Source organism: Gambusia affinis, linkage group LG10 (genome assembly GCF_019740435.1).
Source record: "Gambusia affinis linkage group LG10, SWU_Gaff_1.0, whole genome shotgun sequence".
In the NCBI taxonomy this organism is placed as follows: Eukaryota; Metazoa; Chordata; class Actinopteri; order Cyprinodontiformes; family Poeciliidae; genus Gambusia; species Gambusia affinis.
In genome coordinates, this window is record NC_057877.1 from 1,977,585 (window position 1) to 2,004,660 (window position 27,076).

A 27,076-nucleotide genomic window follows, 5' to 3' on the forward strand; every position below is an offset into this window, starting at 1 on the left:
TTTTTTTCTGTTCAAATTGCCAACCCACTATGGTAGCTGGTGCAATGCTCAAATTCACACGCTACTTCATATTTGGTTAGTGGCGCCTGCCAATATCTACCACTCTTTAGCTGAGTATGAGCGGTAACGGGACCTTGTCATTTGGACCCACCAACTGCAGGAAGCAGTTCTTGGTGGCACAAATAATAATCAACTGTTAGATAAGGTTCAAACTCCCTGGAGCTAGATCAGGCCATGATAAGCATCAACTCTCTATTCCCAGATTGTTTAAAACTTGTTTTGCTTATTTGAGGATATGATGACTATGTCTCAAGAAGTTCCATCATCACTTCTGCCTGACTTTAATTTGAAGCTCACCTTCGAATTAAAAGCTAATCCAGGCTCTTTCCTTCTCTTTTGTACTTCCCATAGTCCATCTATCCATTTTCTAACACCATCCTCCCTAGTAAGGCCAGGAGAGGTGCTGGGGCTAACGTTACGGGCGAGAAGAGGGGTACACGCTGGACAGGTCGCCAGTCTGTCACAGGGCAACACAGACATAGACAGGACAAACAACCATTCACACACACTCACACCTAAGGGGAATCTATAGAGACCAATTAACCTGACAGTCATGTTTTTAGACTGTGGGAGGTAGCCGGACTGAACCACGCATGCACACTCCATGCAGAAAAACCCCGGGCCAGGAATCAAACCCAGGACCTTCTTGCTGCAAGGCAACAGTGTTACCAACTGCGCCACTGTGCAGCCCTACAATCCATAGCAATATGTCATTATCAAATGCCAAAATTGGGGAAAATGGCAAGTTCTCCTGCTAGAAAGAACTTTTCAACTTTCCATCAAGATGGAACAAGTTGTTGGACAAACATTTCTAAGGTCAGATGTTGATGTTATCCAGGAGGAGAACACCGTCTCTGGTTTGGTCCAAACCAATTACCATTTCAAGGTTGAAATCTGCATTCCTTATTCTTTGTCTCTCTTTGTTCATTTCCTTGTGATGTGGTACAAAATCTTCAATAGACCCCTGCAGCATTACATCATCAATAAACCATTAGCACCTCTATGTTTCATCTCTCCGACACTCACTCCCATGTACAATCACACCACAAAGATTTCAGTGATGTCTTCTTCATTCCTTTTTGGTCAATTTTTTAAATATATGGAAAACTTTGCTTTATAGTTCTCTGTTCTGATGCATCAACCCAAGCCGCACTACTGAGATAGCATAGTGACACCTGCAGGAAAAATTGTTTGGTTGTTAAATAAAGCAGCATAATCACACTTTAAAAAATAAAAATATGAATTAATGAACAATGTAAAAAAGAAAAACAAAGAGTGATGTTTTGGTTTCTTTTTTTACACTCTGTGTGTGCACACATTGTGCTCACAGCCTGGGTCTCTCATCAGATTAACCTGTCCTTCTTTGTTTATTTTTTCCTTTCATAACTCTTCACTCTCCATCATCAAGGACAGTTCTGAGAAAGGACAAAATGTGATCAACGGTATACATTTGAAACCAGCCGCTGACCCAGATAGCAAAATATGAGTGAATAGCTCCTCAGACAAGCAAAACTGCATGTTCTGTTGCTTATTTAGATACAAAAAAGTTGAATGTAAACCTGCTTTTAAATGGTTCGGAATATATGTTTTGCATTGCCTTTTAAGCACAGAACATATACCTTTAGAGCACAATATAATTAAAAATGGATCAACATTCAGACACAGTCCTTGCCAGTAATTACTGCAGTAAAACTTTAGCTTCTCTCAGCCTTTGATGTGAATAAACCACTTACTGACATAGGCAAAGTTTCTCTCCTGTAAAATGATTTTTTTAAAAGCCAAATTCTACAAGCACTAAATTAAACATTTGTTTAGAGCATGAAAGAACTATATGAATTAAAATATAAAACAGAAAAGACAGACTGAATGATTTGATTTCACAAATTTGAGAATTCTTTCAAAGGTCTTTTAACCCCAGAAATTTACAAAGTCCCTGGTACTGGAGGACAGACAAACAAAAGTCCTTCATCCCTGGAAAACTATGCTTTATGATACGAGACCTGATTGACAAACACGCCCACATATGCTGAAGTGCTTAACAGAAGCTGCAGCTTTCTGCTAAAACCAGTAGAAACAGGTCCTTGGATTCCACCTGGCACCTATTTGTAAACAGCCCAATGCAAATATGATACAATGTTTAGAAAGAAAACATGTGACTGGACCTGAAACTGCCTGATTTTTCTCACTTATAAGAATAATTTAACTCCATCCCACCATTGCTGAGGGTCATTACCCTAACCCTCAGTGTTTAGTTGGGAGCAGCTAGGATGGCTAGGGGAAAGTGGTCATTGTTTATGGAAACTGGTTGCATACTAGACTTTGCATATCCAAGAAACATCACTGTGAAACCTGAACCATTTTAACAGTGAGCCAAAGGTACGACTGCTGCTGACACAATAAAGGCTGCAAACACATCTTAAAGTAATTCTAAAATAGAATTACTTACAAAGAACAAAACATGTTGACTTCTCCTGCCATGTTGTCACTACTGGATGACGATGCTTCTGCTTCTGAGGCTTCTGACAGGGATGCAGAATAATTCTTAGGCATAACTCTGAGAAATGATCTTTTCATTTTAAGCTACTTTAATTAAAAAATTCTATAGCTTTGGTAAGAGGCTCAGACATGGGATAATTTATCTCTAGTAGATGAAGCAACTGCAGGCATTGTTTCTGCCATTTACTTTTTTTTATTGTTCTTTACCATAGAAGAATATGTTAAAGATTAACTTATTCACATGCACTCCAGGAAAAAAACAACAACATATATATATATATATATTGAATGAGTGTTCTGTTGAACACTAATTCAAGCGTTCAGTAGAACACTTGAATGAACTTCCTCCCATCTCAACAGAAACAAAACTTAAGTTATTATTTCCATAGAAAACTATATAGACATGCTAGAGATCAGGCCGAAATCTGGGAGTAGTGATGAACTCTGACCTGACAATTCAGAGCCACATAAAGATAGCTACAAAAACAGCCTTCTATCACCTGAAGAACGTTTCCAGGTGATAGAAATGCTTTTATCTTCAGTCGCATTGACTAATCCAACAGTGTCTTCACAGGTCTGCCTAAAAAGAATAAATTCTCCAGCTGTTGGTGGTGTCTTGAATAAAACCAGAACGATAGAGCACATCACCCAGTTCTAAAGTCCTTCTACTGAGAAAATAAACTTTGAAATTCTGTTGTTATTTTATAAATTACTGAACTGCTTAAACCACAATACATTACAGATCTGTTATTATTTTTATTAACCTTCCACTCAGGTCTTCAGTGTATTCCCAGAACCAAACATGGGGAAGCAGCATTCAGTTTTTATTCTCTTCTAATCTGGAACAAACTTTTAGAGAGCTGCAAAAATTGAGCAGTCTATCATCCAACTTTTCATTACTTTGCTGCATTAATCCATCGTAATGTACTGTTTCTTTTTTTATTGTTTATTGTTTGCATCATGAAAAGCACTTTAAATTGCCTTATTGACGACTGTGCGGTTCAACAAACTTGCCATGCCTTCCATAGTGTGGCGGGAAGGTCTCCAGGGAACAGGTTGTCTGTTTTTTTTTTTCCAGGATTTGTTACCCAGGTTACGCCATCTGTACAAAGTGAAGACAGAAGATGGCTGGACCATTTCCCATACTAATTCACATAATGGTAGGTTTTCTGATCGTTCCACTATTTTTAGGTTTACAAGAACCATAAACAACACAACATTTTGCTTCCTCTCCATCGGCCCATTGTCCTTTGCCTGTTCCAGTATGGGTGGCTGAGGTTTTGCCCTTTTTCTAGTGAGAGATGTGAGCAAAACATCTACATAACGAAATCCATAACAAATCCATAACAAAAACAGCAGCATTGTTTTCCAGATATTTTTGAATCAGTTTAATGGACTAATTTCAAAGTGGTGCAGCTGTGGGTCCTGAAAGCTTCTCGTAAATGAAGGATCTCCTCAATTCATTTTTAAAAATGACCCTAACCATCCTACAGAGGAAGTGCAGTTCATATGTGGAGAGAATGTGATTCCATCTTATTCATTCCATGCACACTATATCTTCATAAAGTACACTTTTCTGATATAGCATGTAGTTAAATTATGCATTAGGAGTTGCTCTGACTGGGTTAGCTTTTGAACTGATAATGTAGGTAGGATTCTGCTCAGTCCTACAGCTCAGGCTTCAGCAGCCCTTCATCCTCCTTAAAACTTGTCTCCCTTTTTGTTCCACTCTTAAACAGCCACTCAGAAGCACTTTGAAGTATGGTCAAAGGCAAATATAAAAAGAGTGGAGTGTCCTCTGTGAAGAGGTGCCTTTTGGTTGCATCTATTCCCCAGCCTCCCTTGGCCTCAGGCCTGCATGGCAGCCCACCTCCAGTGGCTGGCAGCCCGGCTCAGCTTATATATCCAGGAGACATAGATTATAACCTGAAGCTTTGAAGGGATTGCATGTGAAGAGGACAAAGCAGGAATCAACTCCCTATGGGACAACACGAAATACTAAAACAGGTAAAACACAGCTTTCTTCATTGTGAGGCAGTAGACCCTCTCTGGGTTAGCAAACGTGATCAGAGTTAAGCTAAGGGCATCCAACAAAAGGCTGGGAAGTAGCAGGCGTGTTAACCCAGTGGAGAGAACCTTTTAATCCCATGTTGTATCTGTGGCAAAGCTCAGAAAGTCACTGGAGAAGCTGGAGATCAGTGCTGAAGTGTTCAACCTGACGTTGGAAGGTCTGGCTTTGGTCCTGAAGCTGATGTTCCTTTTGGCCACTTGAACCCTGTTTGTCCCTGACATGCTCAGAATGAGGAAGAATACAAACCTTTGGAAACACCAGCTGATGATAGCAAGGAAATGAACACAAGAGAGAAAGACTGATCCAGCTTGGTGATTGTTTGGTTGTCATGCAGACCAGTGTTGACTATCTCCAATTCAAACCAAAAATGTCCATACATTGTTCAACAATATGACTTCTTTAAATGCCAGTTTGAAATGAAATCTGACTAAACATTTTCTGCATTAGGTCAGTTATGTTTGCCAAAATGTTTAGCAAAATGTCAGAATATCAAGAGAGAATTTTTATAATTACGTTTTTTTCCATAAACTAAAATAAACTTCAATTGAAACAATATGGGGAAGCTCATATGATGAAAATATGAACCTTCACAAAGTCTAATTCTTTCCATATGGCCACAAAATGCAGATGCCCGACATGCTTCTCTGACCTGTTCAAATAACTATGCAAAAGTATCATGAACAACCAAATGTCCTGCAGTCATAACGTTCAGAAATAAGACAAGTTCTGTGTTCCAAAAATGAACGAGTTTTGGCACAAAAACGCTGACTGAAACATCTGACCCAAGACAAGTGTAGAAAGGGTCTGCATCCAAAATACTAAAGGAAATGGATGGAAACATCTCAATAAAGTTTGTGAAATCTAGCAAAATGAAATCAACTAAATTAGGAAAAGTTTACTTGGACTTCACATCAGACAATGACAAAAAAAAAGTTCATTATTTTCTAACAGTGTTTGTAAATATCTGCTTTCTACTATACATAATTTGATTTGCCAGGAGCTAGCATCACAAACAGAAACTAATGCTTTTGGGCAGTTGCCAGAGCATCTGATGGTCAGTCTAAACAGTTTGTGAGCATCAAACAGAATTTAATGGAGTTTTGTGTGTGGGTTTAAATCAGGTCAAGCAATGTGTAATCCAGGAGTACATGAAAGCAACACCACGTGTTGTCTCTAAGCATGCTATAAACAGCACAACGTATGCCTCACATGGTGGGCACCTGCTGAGATGACTGACATTTAGCACATACGAACATTGACAGCAATGTAGTCTCTTCATTGAGTAAATTCAATTCAGTTCATTTCTACAGCACCATTTCACAACAAATATCATCTCTGGGAACTTTACAAAAAAATGAAACTGTGACTAAGTTAATCTTATGAGATTAAACTCGTTTGAGATTTGATCTGCACCAAACCAGACGGTCAGATCTGGTTCTAAATTTGCTCCACATGCAGAGGATATTATGTTAAAGATTTCAATTTGCACAGAGATGGCACACATGAAACAGCAGTAAAAGACAAGACTGTTTACATCCCACACATTTTTCTGGTGACAAAATCATCCTTTAAGTTAGTGTTTCTCAACCGGGATGTTCAGGGGACGGCAGGGCGCGCCAGCAGTAAAATTTACAAAACAGGTGCGCTGCCATTCCGTAGGGGGGCGTTTGCTCAAAGGTAAACTTTATTCCCTATATGCACATGCTAAAAACTGAGATGTGTAACTTTAAAACATGCTGCAACTGTATTGGTATCAATGGCAGCTCTTCTCTTAAGTATTTGTTAGCTTTTTGGCACAGCTCTGCACTCCTGCTACTGGTAGCTTCACCACATCAGTTCAGGATTACACCAGCTAGGCCTTATTGTGATTCACTTGTCAGGTCAAGGGTGTCTGGCTTTCAAATATTTTATGTCCTATTGAGGGATTTTGTACATGTTTTGACAGTGATGTAGTATATCAAAGCAGCAACGTTGACACGACTTTTAAATGAAAACAGGAAAAGTGTTTTAATGTTCACCTGGATGCTGCATGCTTCCATGGAAGGGCAACGGATTATCGCTCTAAAAATCCTGTAATTCACAAAATCACAATACTCTCACTGTGTATTCCTTAGAAAAATTAACCCATTTAAATAAAGAAATTCTCCCATGGGTGATACTCGGTATGCAGCGGCACTAACAGCACTTTTAAATCTCACTGATCAGTATATCGGGATTAATTAATCTAAAATTTCAGCACTTATACACATTTGAAAACATTTTTCCAACAAAGAGAAGAAACATTTATTTGAATGCCACTGACTTCCCATATTTAATCACCAACCCAACAAATTAAAATTTGGAGCAATTTTTACAGTTTGTTTATAAAATACAAACACATAGCCAAGTTTAAGTGCATTTAATATAGAGATAAAATAACGAGTGACAAACAGTAAAACATAATGACAGACAAAATCAGAATGAACATAAATAGCAATAAAAAGATTGGCCACAGTCTAACTATTCATGAAAAAATAAATATGCACACTTATACAACAGCCCTTTGCACACATTGCAGACTTTATTGGGTATAAATAGAAGCGGACTATTATGCTTTTATTTTTCCCAACCTCGTGTTTACAGCTTTATAAAAGTTGTGAACTATAATAGTTTACATGCAGAAAATAAAGGTCAAATAAAGAGCTGAAGTTAAAGGTAAAAACACTTTTTCCCACTAAAAAAATGTCAGTTTAGACGTTTGTCAAATATTAAAGAAAATTAAGTCAGTGAGAGAAAAATTAAACTTTGTTATTACAGGAACAGCTGAAGAGTAATTGGTTTAAAAAAAGCCTCATCTTTGAAACTACAATCGCATTAGCAAACATGTTAGAGTCCAGGGACAACGAGGGACAAACTAATATGTACTCTCAATCTATTCATTGTGAATGTGTCAATAAACAAAGCAAGTAATGCTAGTCATGGAGGATATTTAACAGCAGCGTGTCAACAACATATGAACTGACCAATCAGATGAACAGAAGTGGTACTTGTTGATCAGGACATCAGCAAAATTTAACTAAAAGAGTCTCCTTCATTTCTTTTTTCAGTGTGCAGTGAACCTCAGCATGACAACATGCCATTCACAATACCAGCCACATCCATGGGCTGGGCTTCAGAACCTGCATCGGGATGAAGAACTGGTTCATCGTCTTCATCCTGCTATGGAAACAGGACAATTCTGATACTGGCAAATATCATTATGTCCTTTCTGCAGATTCCTTCTCCAAAATACCGTCACATTTTCTGCATGTGGAAAGACTGTTCAGAGCTTCAGCGTGGAAACATGGAAGAGTTGGCCCTGAGATTACTGTTGATTTAACCAGAAAACACATTTTCTGAGTTTATCTTGGTGGTGGAGGAAGCTGGTTCACCAACCAGTGACATATCAGAAGAGATGGGTGGATGACCGGGAGAATGTGTGGTACTTCCTCTCAAACATGGTTGGCAGGTTGACCATGGAGGGGGAGTGGTGCGCCTGCAAAAAACCCCCCCAAAAAGTCAAAAACAAAAATAAAAACACAACTCATTAATAGGAATATGGACAAAAACAAATAGAAATTTAATTTTTTTCCCCATATTTGCAACTAACAGATTTAGGTTATTAAAATGAGTTATTTGCAAAGAATAGGAGTTCAGTTCTTTGAAATCTGATAGTGGGACTTGCATGTAATAATTTTTCTTAGAGGTGTAATACTGCATATTTAGGTATTGATCCGATAGATAAATATAGGATAAGTATTGCCAATACCGATACGTTTTATTCTTAACAGTAGGTGTGTTTTTATGTATTTCTGTGAATACAAATTCTGTTCAAACAGAATTTGGACGTTTCTGCGTTGAATTCTGCATTTTCTTACAATGTTGTGCCTGGACCTTATCGTCAACTGCATAGCACAGCGTTGCTGGTATTCAAGCCCATGCTTCATTTTAAGCTGGTAAAATAAATTGCTTGTATTCCTCTCTTCCACAGACTTTGCACATTACATTTTTCTGCTCCTGGTTTTACAGTTTAACCGTCTGGCAGTCTAAAGACATGGGATCATTTAAACCTCACCAGTTCTTTTTTTGTGAGCAAACAATTAACAATTAAAGGGGCACAAAAAACATTTTGGTTGTTTTGGAAAGACAGTCAGACCGTCACCCCGCCCCAAGGTGTTTCCTCACTGTCCGACCGTGATATTTGCCGTGCTCCTACTGAGTATTGCACTAAGACAGCAGGAGGGTTAAGAGACACTTTACCTTGTGCACATCCTGGCAGTTTCACACTTACTTCACCTGCGCATTTAACCCCTGTATCCTTACTGTCTGACCTTGACATCTGCAGTGCTCCTTCTGAGCGCCATGCCGAGACCACAAAAGGATAAACTCGAACTAGGTCCAGATAATTTGCGTATTTGTACCAGCCTTTTTAACAAGCTCTTCCTTTGCGCTCTCAGCCACACTGCTTCCCACTTGCTCTGTATTGATGCCGGCCAGTTATGACATCAATAAGCATTACCGCGGTTGGCTAGTAGACTGCAGGTCTCTCTCATGACTCAAATTTCTATTGTTTCTACCATATGTCATATATATTGCACATTCCTATTTGAGAGCAAATAAAAATCCATAAAGTAGAGTCTGGAAACTATAAAACTTCAAGAGGGAATCTGAATCTAACATATCAATCTTATACTGACTTGGTATCAATATTCATATTTTGGATGGACCCGCCCGCCCACTTCTGATTTTAACCTATGAATGTGCTGCTCCAGTGGCCTCTGGCAGTTTTATTTGTCATTTCAAACGGAAAAAAAAGAAGCAATGTAGAAACACAACTAACTAATCCCTTCTACATGAACTCAACAGCATGCAAAAATAAAGTCATCCATGTCTTTCAAATATCTTAAATTTACATCTATTTCAGATTCAAGTTTCCATTTTTTTGAGAGGTTTTCTTTAATATCAATTTGAAAGTTCACCAAGTTATTATATAAGATGTTCTACAACAATGCCAGAAAAGAAGAAAGACCAGACGGCTGGATAGATGGAAAGGCACATACATAAGCTTGATAAAGCAGACTGCAAATGATCTCTGAAGTAAGGAATTTCAATATTTTCTAAAGCCACTCTATTTCTAATCAGTAAAGATCAAAGTTCTTCATGTCTGGCTGATATAACTTTAAAATGATTTCCAGTCAATCAGGAGGTCTATTTTCAATAATAATAATAAAAAAATTGACCAGCACTTTCAAAAGATAAAACAAAGGACCTTTTACCTCTGGAGGGCCTCCCACCCATTTTCCTAATCTTTAGATTCTGTAGAAGATTATAGTCATAACTCTGGCTGGGCCACTCCATACTGTTAATATTCCTTCCATTTAGAAGAAACATGTTTAAGAAATTAAAAGATGACTTCAGTCCTAATTCTTCAGGAATATCTGTGGTAGTAATATTACAATCCTCTATTAAAAGTGCACAAAAAGTAAAATATACCAGTATGTCTTAGCTTCTAAGGAGTTGATGTTGGTCTAAGATATCACCAGTGCCATTTGTTTCGTTAGTGTCAAACAGAACACACCAATGAGTGAAGGTGAACCGTACATTAGAATCAGTATTGGTGAACCCTTAGAAGAGACCAGACAACAGGTAAACTTTGCTCACATGGGACTGCAGGAATAACGTCAGTGGCGGTTTAGATCAGCATCACTCTGCGAGGACTGGTCAGTACAGCAGACTGTGGCTCCACTTGAGGATCCAGGCACGAAAAAAGTCCTGGTATTCATGGTAACAGGCTGAGGATCTGGGCTTCTTGGCTGAAAACCTCCAGAGGGAAGACGTTTGGACAGATCCTGGCCAGATTGTGGTTGGATATTTTTAAGATGAGGGGAGCCATGACCAGCTTGTGTGAAGATGGATTTCTGTGGGATTGACTTGGGTTGAATCGTTGGTACAGAATGAAAGGTGGACTTGTATTCTTGGATGACAGAGCTGTATTTGAGTTCAGGACCACCAGAGTCTGATGCGCTGTGGGAGGAGTGTATTTTGGCTGGCGTGCAGGGGCTACGTTTACACACAGGGATTCTAGGCTTGGCAGGGGCATGATCCAAAGAGTTAGAGCGCTGGACCACAGCACTGTTTTTGGTAGATTCGTTCAGACTGAATGTGGAAGCAGAACGGGGCATCTAAGGTGCTCAACAGAAGGAAGACACATGGAGAACAGGTTGGGACATGAAAGGAGCAGCCACAATATCAAAAAGAAAAATTAGTGAGAACCATTCAAGTCCAACAAAACATTTCAACTATAAAATAAACATCTTTAAAGAGTTTTGAACCTATACTTTGAAAGTAATGTTTTGTATCTTTCAGATAGTTGAGCTTGTTTCCTCCCCAACAGGCTCAACTTTGCAACACTTTTCACCCTTCATGAACAGATTCAGGGCAGAGGCTTCAAGGAGTCAAGCTTTAAGATCCAGCTGGTGTGTTGTTATTGAACACACCAGACATGTTCAATAACAAAGCAGGTACCTCCTTATGAACATCTTTCTAATATTGATTTTGTCCTAACTGTGCTGCAAACCTTCTTGATGTACAAGTACAGACTCTACTGGATCTACCAGAATCCTGCATGTCGTCCCACACCAAGAAGATCTGTTCAAAACCCAAAACACCAAGTGGGGCGTTTTGGGGTTGTTGAGTTGTTTCATCTCAACTTTTTCCATACTCACAGCTGACCAGAACTGGAGAAATTGAGAGCAGCTAAACATCTATCAGTGTGACTATTTCTGAAAACTTGTGTTAAAGGGCACATTACCCCACTATAAAAATACTTTTGGTACTGGGAATCACCAGAGGTGATAAAGGATTTGTGCTCACTGGACATCTCATGAGATTCTCCTTATTTGTGCCATAGAGTCAACCAAGTGTTGGAAACATTCCCCAATCTAGGGCTGCACCGACTCCAAGCTGACAAGCATGTTAGCCAGTAGGGTCTGCTGCTGCTGAAATCTATCTGCTTCAGGTTTCAATGTGTTGTGAGAATCTCCCTGCGATCACTGATGTCCCCTTTTTTTCTCCATTCTGATGCATGACTCCTCACTAGCTGCCCCAATGGCCTGAGCATCTGTCTCTGTCAAATGAACAGGTGTTCATACAAACATGGTCCATGAGGGATTTTATTGCTACAGATGATGGGTGTCAAAGAGTCTTTTACATGAATTACTTGACCAAAACATCACTCTCCACTGATTTCCCCTGTAGCGCAACCTAACGTCAAGGCCACAAAATCAATAGTTCCATATAAATCTTCCAAATGTAAGGGTTCATTCACACCATCCCTGTTTAGTCTGCTTTAATCCACTTCTAGTTTGTTAGGGGAGGTGTGACTGTGTAATCAAACTCTGACGCAGACCAAAAAAGTGAACAATGGTCTGTATACAAACCTAGGTCTTGGTTCAATTGAAATAAACTCTGGTGCGGTTCAAAAGCATGTGTGAATACCAAGTTGATTGGAGATTGCTCCAGAAGCATGTAATGGACTACATTGCAGGGCATTGCGGGTAAACAAAACCATAACAAATGTGTGTGCCGAGAGCTAGCAGAAGAAATGGCTCATGGTCTTTAGTCAAAAACAAAAGAGAAATCCAACAATCGCTACAATCTCACACTTTTCCAGTGTCTTCTTCAGAGGTCTTTGTGTCAGTTCCTGAAGTTATTCTTGATGTAGCGCCACCACAGACGAGGGGGGAAAGAGATTGTCTACTAGCATAGCTAAGCTTGACCTATGTAGTCCAGCTGTAGTAATGTTGTGGTCCAATAAGGCAATACCAAACCAAGAGAAAATTTCAGTTTAAGCCCTGGTCTTGATGACACATTGATACATTTGCTATACAAGAGAAAATGTATAACTGATAATATGAAAAACCACTAAACAGTACATTTCAAAGATATTTAAATAACTATGTATTTTTCTTTTTAAACGTCTTTAAAAAGAAAGACATTCTTGGACAAAAATATATGGTGAAAGTATGTAATTTTTATGTTCTGATACTGTTAAATATCTGTTTTTGTGTTTATTTGAAAGCTGCAGAAGGAGTTTGCTGAAGGTCAGTGACGTGCGGTCAGGGGAGGCAGAGCCTCACCTATCATGGGAAAGTAATATATAATGATAAAATAATTTATATTGGTATTTTCACTCTGTGGTTTGAACTATAAAGTATTTATTTTTCATTTAGCTTAACCAATTTTGATTATTTTTCCTTCAAAATTGCTGAACTTTTGAAATTTTCCATTCAAATGTTCAGAAGCGCATCTGGTGAAACAGCAGGAAGCTGTGACTTCACAACTGCAGAGTAAGAGACAGTAATAGCGAGCTAGCCATACACTTAAGTGAAGCGATATATTTTTCTCTTCGTACCACAGCAATCATTTATTAATAACAGAAAAATAAGCAGTAAGCCTAAAACCATACTACTGCAACAGACTGAATGTTCTGCTCTTTGTGTGGGAAATATTTAAGCGTTTTTTTTTTTGTGGTGTTGTTGTCAGTGACTATGGCAACAAGCCTGTGTGTAGCGAGAAGGAAGTGGTTTTGAGTTGAACTTTAACGGTTTTTCCCTTTGCTGTGGAGCATAGCACAAAATTAACAGTATCTACATGTCCAAGTTTGATTGAGTTAACGGAATATTCTACGGCAGCAGAGGGCCTATATTTGGAAATCTGATTTTGATTAAGTCAGTGCCTCACCAACTATGAAGCTCACCGCACATCACTACTGAAGGTATAGCATCTCGTCAAAGCGCCACTGTTCTGTCAGACCCGGAGGCGGTTTGAGCTTCATTATTTTGTAGGATTTCTAGTAAATTTTAGTACTGCTCTAGTGCTTTGAGTGAGAGGCAGGATTATATTCCCTAAAGGTTGTTTCACTGACAGTTCTAAAGAAAAAAAACAACAAAAATATATTTTTTTAACAGCAGACGTAAAACTAATTAAGGTGGTTTGGACATCATGATGTTTGCCGTAAGGATTGTCCTATATCCAGTTAGTATCAGAACTACTTAGGGGCTGGATATTTTAAAAAAAAATTTAAGAACATATTCCCTCATAAATGTTTTCAATTAGCGCTGCGCAATGTAGTGCAAGTTTATCATTGGAATATCAAAGCGCGCAATATGCATGTAGCAAGCAGGAATGAAAGGAGCATGAGTAAATAATTTAGGTATCAGCCGCTTTGTGCCTGTATGGTAGCAGAGCAGTTGGGTGCGTTACCTTTTCTGTTGAGCCGTTCAATAAAAGCAGACTGATTAGACATTATGCTCAAGGAGAGCCACAAACTGCTGCCAACATATTTCTGACAGAAAGAGCATCAGAAAAGTGTTGAAACAATGTTGTAGAATCCTTAGTCATAATGTGCCACTATCCTGTTCCTCTTTCTGGCCATCATTTGGATTTAGGAACAACTTTGTGACTTAGAGAATACAAAAAAACATTGTTTTGGAATAGTTTATCAGAGGAGAACAATCAACATTCACCGCTCCTTGAGAGTGGAAATGGAGAGACACAGTATCCATTACTATCAGTAAGCAAAACTGATCAGGAGGAATGATTGTCTCAGAGTTTGTATGGAGTTTGATTCAACAGGTTTCATCTTCTCATATGTACATACAGGAAACATAGCAAAAACCAAAACACAGCAGACAGCCTCTTGTGGCAACAACACATAAAGCAAAGGTCCGTTCTCATGAATCAAGAGCAGCAATCTGGCTTAAGGAACAAAGTCCCAATGTTAAGAAACTGCTTGATGTGCCTAAAAGATAACCGCTATTACACTGATGACTAAGAATAAAGATTTACTTTGTAATCAGTTCCATGAGGAGGAACAACTCACCATATTATTTTGATCTCTAAGATTTTAGGCAAGCCCAGCAGAAACAAAGCCATAGATTGGTCCCCATTTGTCAGAACAGAAATTGCATCAGAACTGCGTTCATGTTCAAACATGACAAATATATTGAATAAAAAGAAGGCCGTGTGCACAAATCATCCAAGCCTGTCAGTATCAAGGCCATCTCTATGACAGACCGATAAAAATAAATTAGACTTACAGCCAACGTTGAGCTACTGCAGACCCGGTTCTCACAGCTCAGCCTCTGACTTTTCTCATCTGGAGTGGTGTTGGCCAAGAAGGCCCTCTGGAGGACACGCTTGGGGGTCTTAGTGAAAGAAAATGCCCTTGTTACCTAAATGGAACAACAAACAAGTTATGTGTTTTTGTTTTTAAGACATGTCCGTTAGTTTTCTTAAAAGTAACATGGTGGCTAAAATAATCATGAAGAAACCAACAAAAACTAGTTTGAGTTATGGTTCTAAGAAGTTCATACGACTAAAGGTGCACCGATTGCAGTTTCTGGCAGATCAATTATCTTTAATCACAGAAATCTGATGATTCTAACTTTGGCTGATACTGATATTTTTATATACAGCATCGAAGTTGCTACATTGGCAACAGTGGGGTGACTGCTAACTGTCCAGTGCAGAGGTAACCTGGTTGGTGGGGGTGGGGGGGAGGGGCTGATTATCAAACCTTTGTTTGGTAAATAAAATCGGCCGATCATAGTTTACCAAATTTTAAGAAAATCCAGCATGATCAATTGATTGGAAAATAAGTGCACACTAGTTATGCTTAACATAAAACTCTAAATCCTTGCAAACTGTTACAGTAAACAAGGGTTTACTGATTTTGGATTTTTTTATTTTTTACTCCTCCAGTCAGAGTTAAAGCTACAGAAAAACTGACCATCTCAGTCTTCTTATGAACATAAAAGAAATCCCTTCAAACAGATAAATATCTCAACCCTGTTAGTAAAGAGGTCCTCCGATAGCAAGTGATGAACAATATCAGGATTTATGAACATGTTTTGAGGTTTTTAGTTACTTTAATTGCTCATTCCCTTAATTTTTTGTAGAACTCTCTTATAAACTGTAATAGTTCTGACAAAAATTTTCCTTCCAGAAGATTCTCAGAAGAGCTTGCTGGAATTCTGGATCATTCCTACTGTCAGAGCTGATATATCTGAGACAAGTTTATAGGCCATGTTTTATGTTGCTTTTGGAGTAATGGCTTCTTTCTTTCACAGTGGCCCTATGTCAAAAATGAAGCAGTAAATTTGGACAAAATAACAACTTTCAATCCACAACCCCCTAGTCACACCAATACTCCTTCCCCATTTCCTCTCAGACTCAATCCAGCCTACAAAAACAAAATTCCAAAAAAAGATAAAAAATCATAAGAGATAAAAAAACGTTTCATATATGTGTGCATTTAACAGCTCACGATGCAACATTGTGAAAATATCTATTAAAATGCACCAAAAACTTTGTTTAACTGATACCTCAGAAGCCCAGGAGAACAAACTCTCTATTTAGGTTTCAAGAGAAAAAGAAAAAAGAAAGAGAAGGTTCAGGGATGAGGTGGAAAACCGCTGCTAAATTACAGCAAACCAAATAAGACGGGATGATAAGTAGGAATAAAGTTTAGGAGTTCACTCTCTAAGTTTAGACACTTACAGCAGAATGAAGTGATTTGGTAAATTTAAGGGCTATTACTTAATTTCATTGTTCATATGTAGTTAGTGAGGCCACAGTCAGTGAGCTTTTTTCACTGTGGTGAGGCGGGTCTTGGTGTTGTCAATCACCTTGGCACTTCTCATGAATCACTGTCACAACATGGTGACAGTTTTAGGAAATATGTAAAAAACAAAATTCTGAATGTTGTTAAAGCCACATACAACGCCATTCTGAACAGATATGCTCAGAAAATTTTTGGACCCAAGTAAACTGGTTATTACAGATTTTTGTCTGTACATCTGTACATGATTTTGTCTCAACATGAAGATGAGAGGTAAAATGTCTAAATCAAGAAAATAAAATCTGCAGATATTCAAATCCAATGTCTGGATGTTATTTTTTTTTATGAAAGTGATGGGCCTATTGTGACCTATGTATGTGGTGTACTGAGAAGCAGCTGCCAGTTATAGTCATAGGAATGAGCCATTACCTTTTTTGAGGTCTTCTTAATGGCTCTGGAAGCTTTGCTTAGTGTGCTGTCCATATCCTTAGTGGTGACCTGCAGTGAGTCTGGCTCTGTGCACTGAATCAGATCCTCCTAGTTACAAGACAAAAATGAACACAACTTTAATCTTAATCTGATCAATCTGAACCTGAAGGGTGTGATCAGTGGAGATGGCTACAGCAGAACCAACAGGAAGAGTCAGAGCAGCAATAGGATGCAAGGCTGATCTCACATCCAGAGGGAAATTTGTCTCTGCAGAGGCTTTTTAACCAGAAAAGATCTCTCTTGTTGGTATTCACACTGCAACACTGACCCAGTGAAAAAAAATTAGGAATGCAGCTGTGGGGCAACACAACGAATGGAGGACAACAACGCCCCCTGCTGCCTGTTCTGCTAAGTGCAGCAGCTTGGTTTCATTTACCCGAGCCAGAATGCTTCATGTTTCAGTGACAGAAAGAAAAAAAGAAACTGAACAAATAGCGTAACAAAAACAGCCAGTCCAGTCCTCTAGATTATAATTCACACAAAAATCATTTATTCATATATCAGATGGCCTCAATGTAATAGCTGTTGAGTTGTTTCTATGATGATTCAAACAGTATTCAAAAGTCTTCATCCAGTTTGAGAACTGATGCATTTCTGTTGATGCAACTGGAAACAATAAAAGAAAATGTTGCTGTTTTGTCAGCTCCCAGACTCATGGTGTTATCTCACACATACAAGGAATCAAAGGTTTTTCTGGTCATTATCACCTGTCAGTGTTTACAGAAAGTTCACCCTGTATAACAAAAGTCAACACACTAAATGCAGGGCTTCCCCCAGTGTATCGTCAGCCTGGCGGCCCACCATGCTTTGCTAGGTCCCTCGCCAGGCTAAGCATCGCTTGTTTTTATTTTTAGAAAAATTAATAATTGGTGAAAAAAAAAAAATAAAATAAAAATTGCTTTTTTTTAGGGATAAATCTTTAAGCCGGATTGCAAGCGTCTCTGTTCTGAGCGTTTCACTCGCAGAACAGATTTATTTCTAGAAGGCTTATAATTTCTGCATTTAAAGCCAGAGAGTGGACCAGTCACACACCTAGCACCTCTGCGAACTGCAGCTGCTTTATTAAGTTTACCTCAGAGCAGATCCCGAGCGCCTCCTTTCACTCGAAATGGACACAAGCTGACCTGTATGGATATTTACATCAACCCAGTGTGGGTAGTTATTTTTCTTTGGAGAACTCTATATCAAGATAAGAGTTTAAAACGAACCACGTTAGCTCTGGTTGCACATCTCTGTGAACTGCAGTAATAACTTGTATTCGCGCATATGTTTGCAGCCATTTGCCCATTGAGCAATTGGTGAGAATGATTTATCTTTGTGGACAGAATTATGTACGGCGTTTACATCTCAATACTGCTCCCAGCGTGTGGCTTCCCTGTAAAGTTTATGTCTATGGTCCCAGTTGGTCGGAGCGTTAATGGTTAACGAAATGGCGCTAACCTCATCATGCAGGTTCAGCCCGGTGATGAACTTTCGTGCTCTCCTTGTAGTTACGCATCACGCTCGTTTTATATTATTTTATTATTAGTATTATTTTTCCGGCTACACAATGCATCAAACCATACCTAATGCTTGGCCCACTTAGACAGCATTAATGCGTGCAGAGATCTGAAAAACTCTCAACATAAACTTGAGCAATCAAAACAGTTTTTGTGACTCTTATAAAAAACTCAACAGACGTGAAATGTAAGAGCTACTTAAGCCACATTAGCAGCATTAAATGAAATCTCCTGTTTGTTGCGCATCTTTGCGCAGTCCAGTCCAAGGCTATACGAGTCCTTGAGCAGAATTTGACTTAGGGGCCCCTATTACTGCTAAAAACATCAGCACCTCTAACAGCTTTATGTTTGATTTAATCTGGGAGAAGGGGAGCAGTTTAATTGGCCAACCTAAAAATCAATAAATTATAATTGCAGTTTACTAATTTGTATCTGTGAACTAACTCAAACTCAAAGATTAAACTCAGCATCAGATTGTTGCTATTTTAACAAACCCATCTAACCATGAATATTGTTCTTTGAACTTTTACAAAGTAAACTTGCCAGGTCCTTAAGATTTTAAGGACATTGTTAAAAGATTTTAAATGTAACAATTTAAAATCTTTTAACTTATATATGCTGAAACCATTAAATCAAATTCAGCAGCATTGATCCTCTCAATAAACAAATGCTACATTTATATGTCTGTGGTCTATGTTAAAATAAAGGCATTGATGTGGCCCCTGAAGCCTGGCCCTGGGGGGGGGGCATATGGAGACCCTGACTTAATTTGGATCAAACAGAAGTGCAAATATTTGATATTCATAATAATTGTATTTTTTGATTAGTTGTTTTTAAGCCAAGTTGTGGAGTTAAATAGCATTTCATTGGTGATATTTTCCCGTAACATACAACATATTCCTAACCCAGTAATATTTTTACTTTTTCTGTCAACTTAACATCTTTTAATACAAAAACACGGTGGACCGTCTCGGCGCCCCGACTCCCAAACTTGCTAAGTTTTCTGGGGGAAGCCCTGAAATGCCACAAAAATGTTCTTCTGCTCCTTCTTGTGTCTGAACAGGCTGCAGCACAACCTGCAGACTGCCTTGCAGTGAAATACTAGAGCCAAATCTGTGGAAATCTGTAGCTGACCTTGAACATTTCCTCATCCACAACTATCAAGACAGGTTCTAAAATACTTTCTCTTCCAGTTTGATGTTAGGGTGAAAGAAAAAAACATGACATGAATTTGATTGTGAGAAAAACTTTTTCGCTTTGAAGTATAGAAAAACAAGTTGCTGAGGATGAGTTATTAGACCTCCGCTCTCTTCTCAGTGTCTGAGTTTTTTCTTCTTATAATTTGTGTGTATGTGTTAGAGTGTGTTTTCGTGGGGGTGACATCTCACCGAATCAGCTCTGCAGATGGTGTTGGCAACATGACGACACAGAGTACGCAGCCAGTCACGTTTAACTGTTTCCTCTCCAGCCAGCTGGAAACTGAACAACAAGTTCTCCTGTTCAGTGGGGGGGTGGACCACCAGTGCGAATGCATTTGCACATTCTGAGGAAAGGAGGAGAGGCAAACAGGAGTAAGGAACATTCACACTGATATAGACTTTGAAAAGAAAAAGATGGTTGTTTGACCATAGATAATATTTTAATCTATAATGGAATCAATCAATATTTCTCTCATATATATATATGGAGTGGCCTAGCAGTTCACACCATTCCTAAGACTAATTGTATCTTTAGAGTTGGGTTAATGCTTAATGTGAGTCACCTTCAGTGTCATGCAAATCCAGCACTTTTCGAATCTGTGACAGCGGCATGAGAGCGATGTGCTTCAGCGGAGGGGGAGGCCTGGACTGCCCCACTGGACTTTTAAATGTATTGATCACTTTGTGACGCTTCCTGGCAATCTGCAGACACGCAGTTCCACAAACATAATGAGACAGCAATGTGAGAGAAAGAAAAACAGAGCCAACTTCAAAGTTGGCTCTGTGTGTGGGGGGGTGCAGCTAGGAGTGTGTGAAAAGCTGCAGAGGTTTACTTAATAAATCAATGACCCTTTCACGGAGGTAAACGACACGAGCCATTACTGTCACATTAATTACGTGGCCAGAGCGAAGACAGGGAGGACAAAAATTAAAACACATTACAGGTTGAGTTGAAATCAACAGTTTCTGATGAATGAGGGGAGAAGCAAGACCACCCACTGTGAGAGCAACCAGTCTACATACAGGCTGTGTGAAACAGCCCGTCAGGACGAACATGGAGGGCTACGGCTGTTTAGGAGGTGTCTCTCACTCCTGACTCAGCACAGCCTCTCAACTCGTCTTGTCCTTTCTGCTGACCTGTGTTAATTAACACACAGTTCCTGTGACCGCACTGGACACATACGGGCTACTAAAGGTCAAACAGAAAGATACAACTGCTGTTATCTGAGCAAATAGACAACCAATCAGAACCAGGAGGAGGAACTTAGCACTGCCAATCACAATGGTGACCTTCACATTGCCCCCTTGCTTTCTGCTGCTGTACAGCAGGTTCGCCAAAGCAGAGTCTGCTATGAATGCTTAGGCTAGTCAGCATGGCCACCAATGATAAACTTTCTGGATCAGTAAGTTGTTTTTTTTTTGGATCAGTCAGTTGTTCTTCTGCCATTAGCACATTGAGCAGCAATTTAAATAAATATATATAAAAAATAAATAAATAAAAAGGAATCAATTTATTCAGCTTCTATGCAAGAAAAGTTGACTTGGGGTTTAGTTGGGGGTGTGGGTAGACAGCATCACGAGGTGCCAGGTGCTATCTGGCTGGTAAATATTCACATGGTTTCCACAAGACTCAGCCGTACAACATTCTGGCATACATTCAACTGAAACAGTGAGAGAAAAAAAAAATCTTGTTCATCGCAATGATAAAAACATATCATTGGTTTCATCCTACAGCTGTCATGTTTTGTTTCTGCTCATTAATTTTGTGTCATGTTGAAAGAAACAGCTGGAAAAATCCCTTAAAACCCTTTACAGACAGATGAGTAGGATTAAAACACTGGTCAGATATGACAACATAATGATAATGAAGTTCAGATTCATGCGTCATCACCTCCAGGCAGTCGTTAAAGAGGAAGAGTGTGACGTGTTCGCCGCGGTCACACGGCTCGTCTCCCAGAGCGATGGTTTCTACTCGATGCACCAGGCTTCGATGGGACGACAGCAGGTTGGCCTGAGAACAGAAAGGCAACATGTTGAAGGGTAAAAAGAGTCAAAAAACGTCCAATTTTATGTTTCCTGGAAACATATAAAATATTTCACCACACACATACATGCACAAAAGCCCACTTTCTCACTATTTTCTTTACTTCACTAGGTGAGCTAGTGAGCTGCCAGAAAGCAGGTGTTCATACGTTTGACGGGAACCTTTTCTGGGCAAACTCCACCCACACTGAGTGGAGGAAAACAAAAATACTCTCTGCATGACTTGATTTTAATCAGAGGGTCAATTTGATCCAGAACAGTATACTTGTCTCAAGTTCAATTATAAAGATCACAACTTGAAAAAAAAAATTTCAAATTGTAATATAAAAAAAAAAATTACAAAAAATTAATTTCAAGTATAATTTTTGGGGGGTTTTTTGTGCAGGTTTTTCCATGGACATAAAAAATATAAGTTACATTTTTATGTCCAAATCAGTAAGTGACTAAATTGTTGTCATTGATCCTTTATTTGTGAGAAATAAAAAGACATCATTGCACACATATTGATTGAAATGGTTCGTATTGCAATTAATAATCAAATGCAAAAATGTTTTGGAGAATTTTTTTTTAGATTCTGACATTACTGCATGCTTAAACACTCCACAGGTCAAACTGACTCAGGAACATCATTGCTGTACCTCAGAAACGAACATAACAGGAGGATTAACAATAACAATGGCTAAATTACTGTAGAACAGAAAACATGCCGACAGCAGCAATCTGCAAACTTACAGGACATCCATCAACTTCATAGACAACATCAAAGATTTGCTTCTGGCCTTCAGTCTTCCTCTTGTCCTCATTGATGTGTCTGCAAAGTTGAGAAAGGATAAATAGGAGAATGCCAGTCAACAACTGATAAAACAAATCACTTTCAATTTTAAACAGATTTGCATTCCAATTTGCATTAAATTAATTGAATATCTGTCATCATCAAAAACAAATAAAATCTGGACATCGGATGGGAAATCCTCCCATTTTGTAAAGGTGCCAACATCCAGCAAAACAATCTGGAAACAGACATCTAACTCTGAACCCACTTTGTGGGACAACTACCACTAATGCACTTTGTGCTTGGAAACCCAACTGCAGGTGTGAATCCAAGTTAAATGCCCATGTGAAATAAAAAAGCAGGGGATCTCTGCTTTGTGCATGTTTACTGAAAATATAAAACATGTGCAGTACATTTTGTTCCTGTAAACCAGGATGTGCTATCGTGGATACATTGTGACACCTTGTAAACAGAAAAGAACTGAAAATTTCATTTTCTACACAATAATTTAAGCTTAGAAAAAGGTTTTTATTTGGAAAACATAATTACACACGTTACACTTTTTAGTTAAGGTCTGCTTACAGACCTTAACAAAAAAAAAAAACTAAGTGAGTTTCAAATTGCAAGTATGGATAATGACAAAATGTTTCTTCCTCTCAGCTGATTGGTCAGTTTAAGAATCCAATCTGAACAGTTTGGATGCGGCTGTCAGGAGGATACATTACTGAGCTGCAGCTCTGAGAAAGGAAGGAACTTTTCCTATCTGCACCCCTGGAAATTGCAGAGCATAATATCCCAACATGATTTTCAAAAATCCTGCTTCGTCTTCTAAATTTTCATCGCTTTTTGTACCACTTTTGGTACTAGAAATTAAATATTTTCTCTCCAAAATTAAAATGAACTGGTAGAAGTCGATAATAGCTGTAAGAGGTATAACAAGTAATTTTTGTTTAGTTGAAAATAAAAATATTACATTAAAATAAATCTAGAAATCACCATGTTACAACTGCATACTGCAGACATGTTATGCTTTTTTATAGCGTTTTATAACCACAACCTCATGAAGCATTGATCTGCAGAGAAACAGATAAAATAATAAAAACAAACTTAGATATTGACAAATGTCTAATTTAATCCTTCTTATGAGATACATCCTGTTAGTTTTATATTGGTTTTATTACATAGAATCTGACCAAAACTTCATAGAAATAAAATTTGTACTAGAAAACAACTCCTAGACTCCTGGAAAATTTATATTATCACCTTAAAGTCTAAGAGGTCATCTACTAATCATCTGCAGATGACTTCTAATCTTAATGGTCTAAATTATTTCAAAAACAGATGGAACAGCTGAAAAAAGTTTAGCACACACAAAAAAGTAAAAGGTCAAAGTTGTTTCAACTCACGTCATCACTTCCTTTAGGGACTCTATTGCTCTTTCCAGAGTTATCTTGTCTGGGTTGTCATCTGATGTGTGTTTCTTTATGTCTACAATTAGAATAAATGGGGAAAGTTTGGTGAGAGGCATGCAGAAGGATATGCAACATCATAGCGGCAGAGAGCATGCTCAGAGGAACAGACATTAAGTCAGCATAGAGAACAGGCTGATGGCAGGTGTGGAAGGAGATAAATCCAGAAATGAATGATAAGCGTGGAGGTCAGAGGGAAATATTTATAGTGTGTGTTACCACTGAGTAGGAGGGCCACACTTGGCAGTCTCTGCACTGGTCTGATGAGCAGCTCTGCAAGCGTCTGCCTGCCGCACTCTGGCTTGGCCTGGTTGATCTGTTGGTTCAACAAGAGTACTTAAATCAACCTTCAATTAGGAAGACATGAGGAAAGCAGAGGAAATAAGTCAGATTTTTCCAGAAAAGAGTGAACCTGATGCCTGATCCAGCCACCACAGGATCAAAATACTTACTAGTTCAGGACAATAGGAAATGGTATCATTATTCTGGATAACTGTTACAAGAGTAAGTCACCTTCATGAAGAAACTGAAAACTTTAAATGAAGAAATGCACTGTGAGAAGGCTGGCTGTGTGATTCAGCCAGCCAGTCTCCTATTTTATCTGAACTATTTCAAGTATAGAAGGAAACGAGCAGAGAACCAAGGAGCCCAGACCTGAACATGAAGACTGAGAGTAAAGATTACTCCCTCATCTCCAGAAGCACGCAGCATTTAAAGACAAATGTCCTCAAAGCAACATAATCATTTTCACATTTAGTGGGCCTGAACACAACAGGACAAAACCAAGTGAACAGACTCACCTTAAGGAAAGCATGGAAGCGGGCCTTCTGTTTTTCACATCGAACAATGGTCTCTTTGCTCATCTCAAAGAAGTTTACAAATGGGGGATAGGCCTTCAGCAACTCTTTAGACTGAGCAAAGAAAAATTATCAAAAGTACAAATTTAAAAAACCTCCTAGTACATATTTATTGTATCAAATAACCAAATACCACTAGAAATATTTCCATATTTGGTTAAAAACACCATCTTACTGTTAAAAATCTAAACTCACGTATTTGAGAATGATGTCTCCAACACTTCTGCTTTCTGACCAGTCTGTGAGGAGCTCCTCAAGGTCATTCTGGAGAGATATTTCATCAAACAATCAGAAAGTCCACAATCATCCAGGAGACAACTATACAAGCAGAAAATCTGGTTGACAATCAAAAACTACCTTTATTCTGGTGTGAACCTCGTAGATTTCCGGGATGCTGCCGAAGATGGTCTTAATTTCCTCCTGGGCCAAGATGGGCCCGCCGACCTGGCCCTCTTTTTCTAATGGATGCTTGAAAAGCTGCAGAGATTTTCAGAGAGAAGAGCATGTTTACAACTGGGAGAAAGCTCCCACTCCCCATCTTCTGTGTTTCACATCATTGTACTGATTTTAATATTTAAGGGAACCTGGAGAAATTCACTGACAGATCTGCCCACCAGTTCGCATCTACATGTATAATGTTCAACCCACTGTTGCCAACTTAGCAACTTTTTCACCATATTTAGCAAACTTTCAGACAATAAATAAATCAGTCATTAGGCTTTATAAAAATTGGTGAACAGCCAGGGGACTCACACAGAGAGAAGCAAAACATATATTATGGAATTTTGTCTGTACTTGACTTAAAAATTGGAGGTAAAATGTTCATTAATTTTTTTCTAAGGATTCAGAGCAAAAAGGATCAGGGTCATGTTCTTCACTGGGTTGTCTGATGAGTTCCACTCCCCCACCCCCACTCTCCACCTGGTAACCAGTGTGTAAAGAAGAGTTGGAGCTAACAGAGAACACCCACCTGCAAAATGGTGTTTAAGATGTCTACATAGTTGCTTTCGGTCTGATAGAGCTCCTTGGAGACCTGCCACCTGGCTGACTGTTTGGAAACCACTGGAGTTGAACTCTTGGAAGGTTTTGAACTCTCTGGAGGAAGACAGAATGGATTTTTAACAGGACAGAATTCCAGATGTCTTGTAAATCCTTTATTATAAACAGAACTTTCAGGTTTCACTTTAAGCCTTGTAATATAAAAAGAACGTTGGAGTGTTCATATAGCCAGGGAGACGCAGGAGAATCACTTCGGTGTTGACCATTTCAGGACTCATTCAGCTTCTAACATAATACTCAGTAAAACCAAGATATATTTGATACTACCGGTAATCAACCTGCTATTTTTGATTATTATACAGTATTTTTCTCTTATCTTGTTAATTTACTTTTACTCCTAATTTGTCTCATTTCATACTTTGTATGAATCTGCATGTTTTCATGCATTTGTCACTTTGCCACCAATAACTCAGAATTTCCCCACTGAGAACATATAAAAGATATTTGTAATCCAAAATGTAGTTATATCAGTGAGTTTGTAAGTTCAGTTTTTATTAACCAGTTCATTTTTATTTTTTTTGTAAAACTGATTTAAACTGAATGTTACTGAGAAGGTGACCCAATAATACCTGCTTCATTCTAAGGGCTGAGGTTATCCTGAGTCATCTTTGTAGTTGTGCTTCTACAGGCTCAGGCTGCTTTCTTCATCTTCTTCTACTCTCCAGTTTGCATTATTTGCTGTTACTTCAAATGTTAACTTTATGTTTTCCCTCAGTTACTTTTCTCTCCATAGAAGGTACATCTGGTCCTGCATTCCGTTTGGCTGTAATTCCTTCCTGAAGGAGGACATCGGTTGAGATAATGCTGCATCAACCAATGGTACCTCCTCTCCAGCTTTAACTTTTTACTCATCGTTAACATAAAAAGCAATCCTACATTAGGTCATCTGTTTCTTTTTGAGTTTCTGCTCTGTCTTCTCAAACCTCCAGTTGGCCATGACAGATGGCCACTTGTATTGAGCCAGGTTCTGGTTCTGCCGGAGGTTTCTTCCTGTTAAAGCGAGGTTTTCATCTCTACTGTCATTACATGCATGCTTGTATGAAGGATTATTGTACAGAGACAGTGATTATTTGCTGTTGCCACATGCTCATCATACTGATTGATAGCCAGGATTAATTGGTATGAATGTGTGGTTGAACCTACATGACTTTTTGTAAAGTGCCCAATGACAATATCTAATGCCAATTAGTTGCTATAAAAATAAACTGAACTTAATAAAAACACAGGTTCAGTCAAGAACTTTGTGGAAGTTGGAAATTTAATGGTACAGTTGGTAGCACTGTTGCCTTGCAGCAAGAAGGTCCTGGGTTCGAGGCCCGGCCCGGGGTCTTTCGACATGGAGTTTGCATGTTCTCCATGTGCAGGGTGGGTTCTCTCCAGGTACTCCAGCTTCCTCCCACAGTCCAAAAACATGACTGTTA

The 27,076-nt window shown here is 38.8% G+C and overlaps 1 protein-coding gene across 5 annotated transcripts in view; it reads right to left on the reverse strand.

Moving 5' to 3' along the window:
* Positions 1-7,010: 7,010 nt before the first annotated feature.
* ect2 (epithelial cell transforming 2) overlaps positions 7,011-27,076 on the reverse strand; it is a 35,675-nt gene continuing 15,609 nt past the window's right edge. For 3 of the 5 annotated variants that reach the window (XM_044129819.1, XM_044129820.1, XM_044129821.1), the window contains 13 exons: positions 25,567-25,691; positions 24,954-25,073; positions 24,792-24,860; positions 24,540-24,650; positions 23,959-24,055; positions 23,677-23,758; positions 22,231-22,309; positions 21,347-21,466; positions 20,019-20,157; positions 19,645-19,799; positions 16,698-16,805; positions 14,746-14,880; positions 10,308-10,827 (listed from right to left, as the gene is read on the reverse strand). In XM_044129819.1, the coding sequence (XP_043985754.1) occupies positions 10,327-10,827; positions 14,746-14,880; positions 16,698-16,805; positions 19,645-19,799; positions 20,019-20,157; positions 21,347-21,466; positions 22,231-22,309; positions 23,677-23,758; positions 23,959-24,055; positions 24,540-24,650; positions 24,792-24,860; positions 24,954-25,073; positions 25,567-25,691 (1,841 nt within the window). In that variant the 3' untranslated portion in view covers positions 10,308-10,326. Of the gene's footprint in view, positions 8,142-10,307; positions 10,828-14,745; positions 14,881-16,697; positions 16,806-19,644; positions 19,800-20,018; positions 20,158-21,346; positions 21,467-22,230; positions 22,310-23,676; positions 23,759-23,958; positions 24,056-24,539; positions 24,651-24,791; positions 24,861-24,953; positions 25,074-25,566; positions 25,692-27,076 lie in introns of those variants that run through there. The other 2 variants (XM_044129822.1, XM_044129823.1) reach the window with 1 other exon arrangement.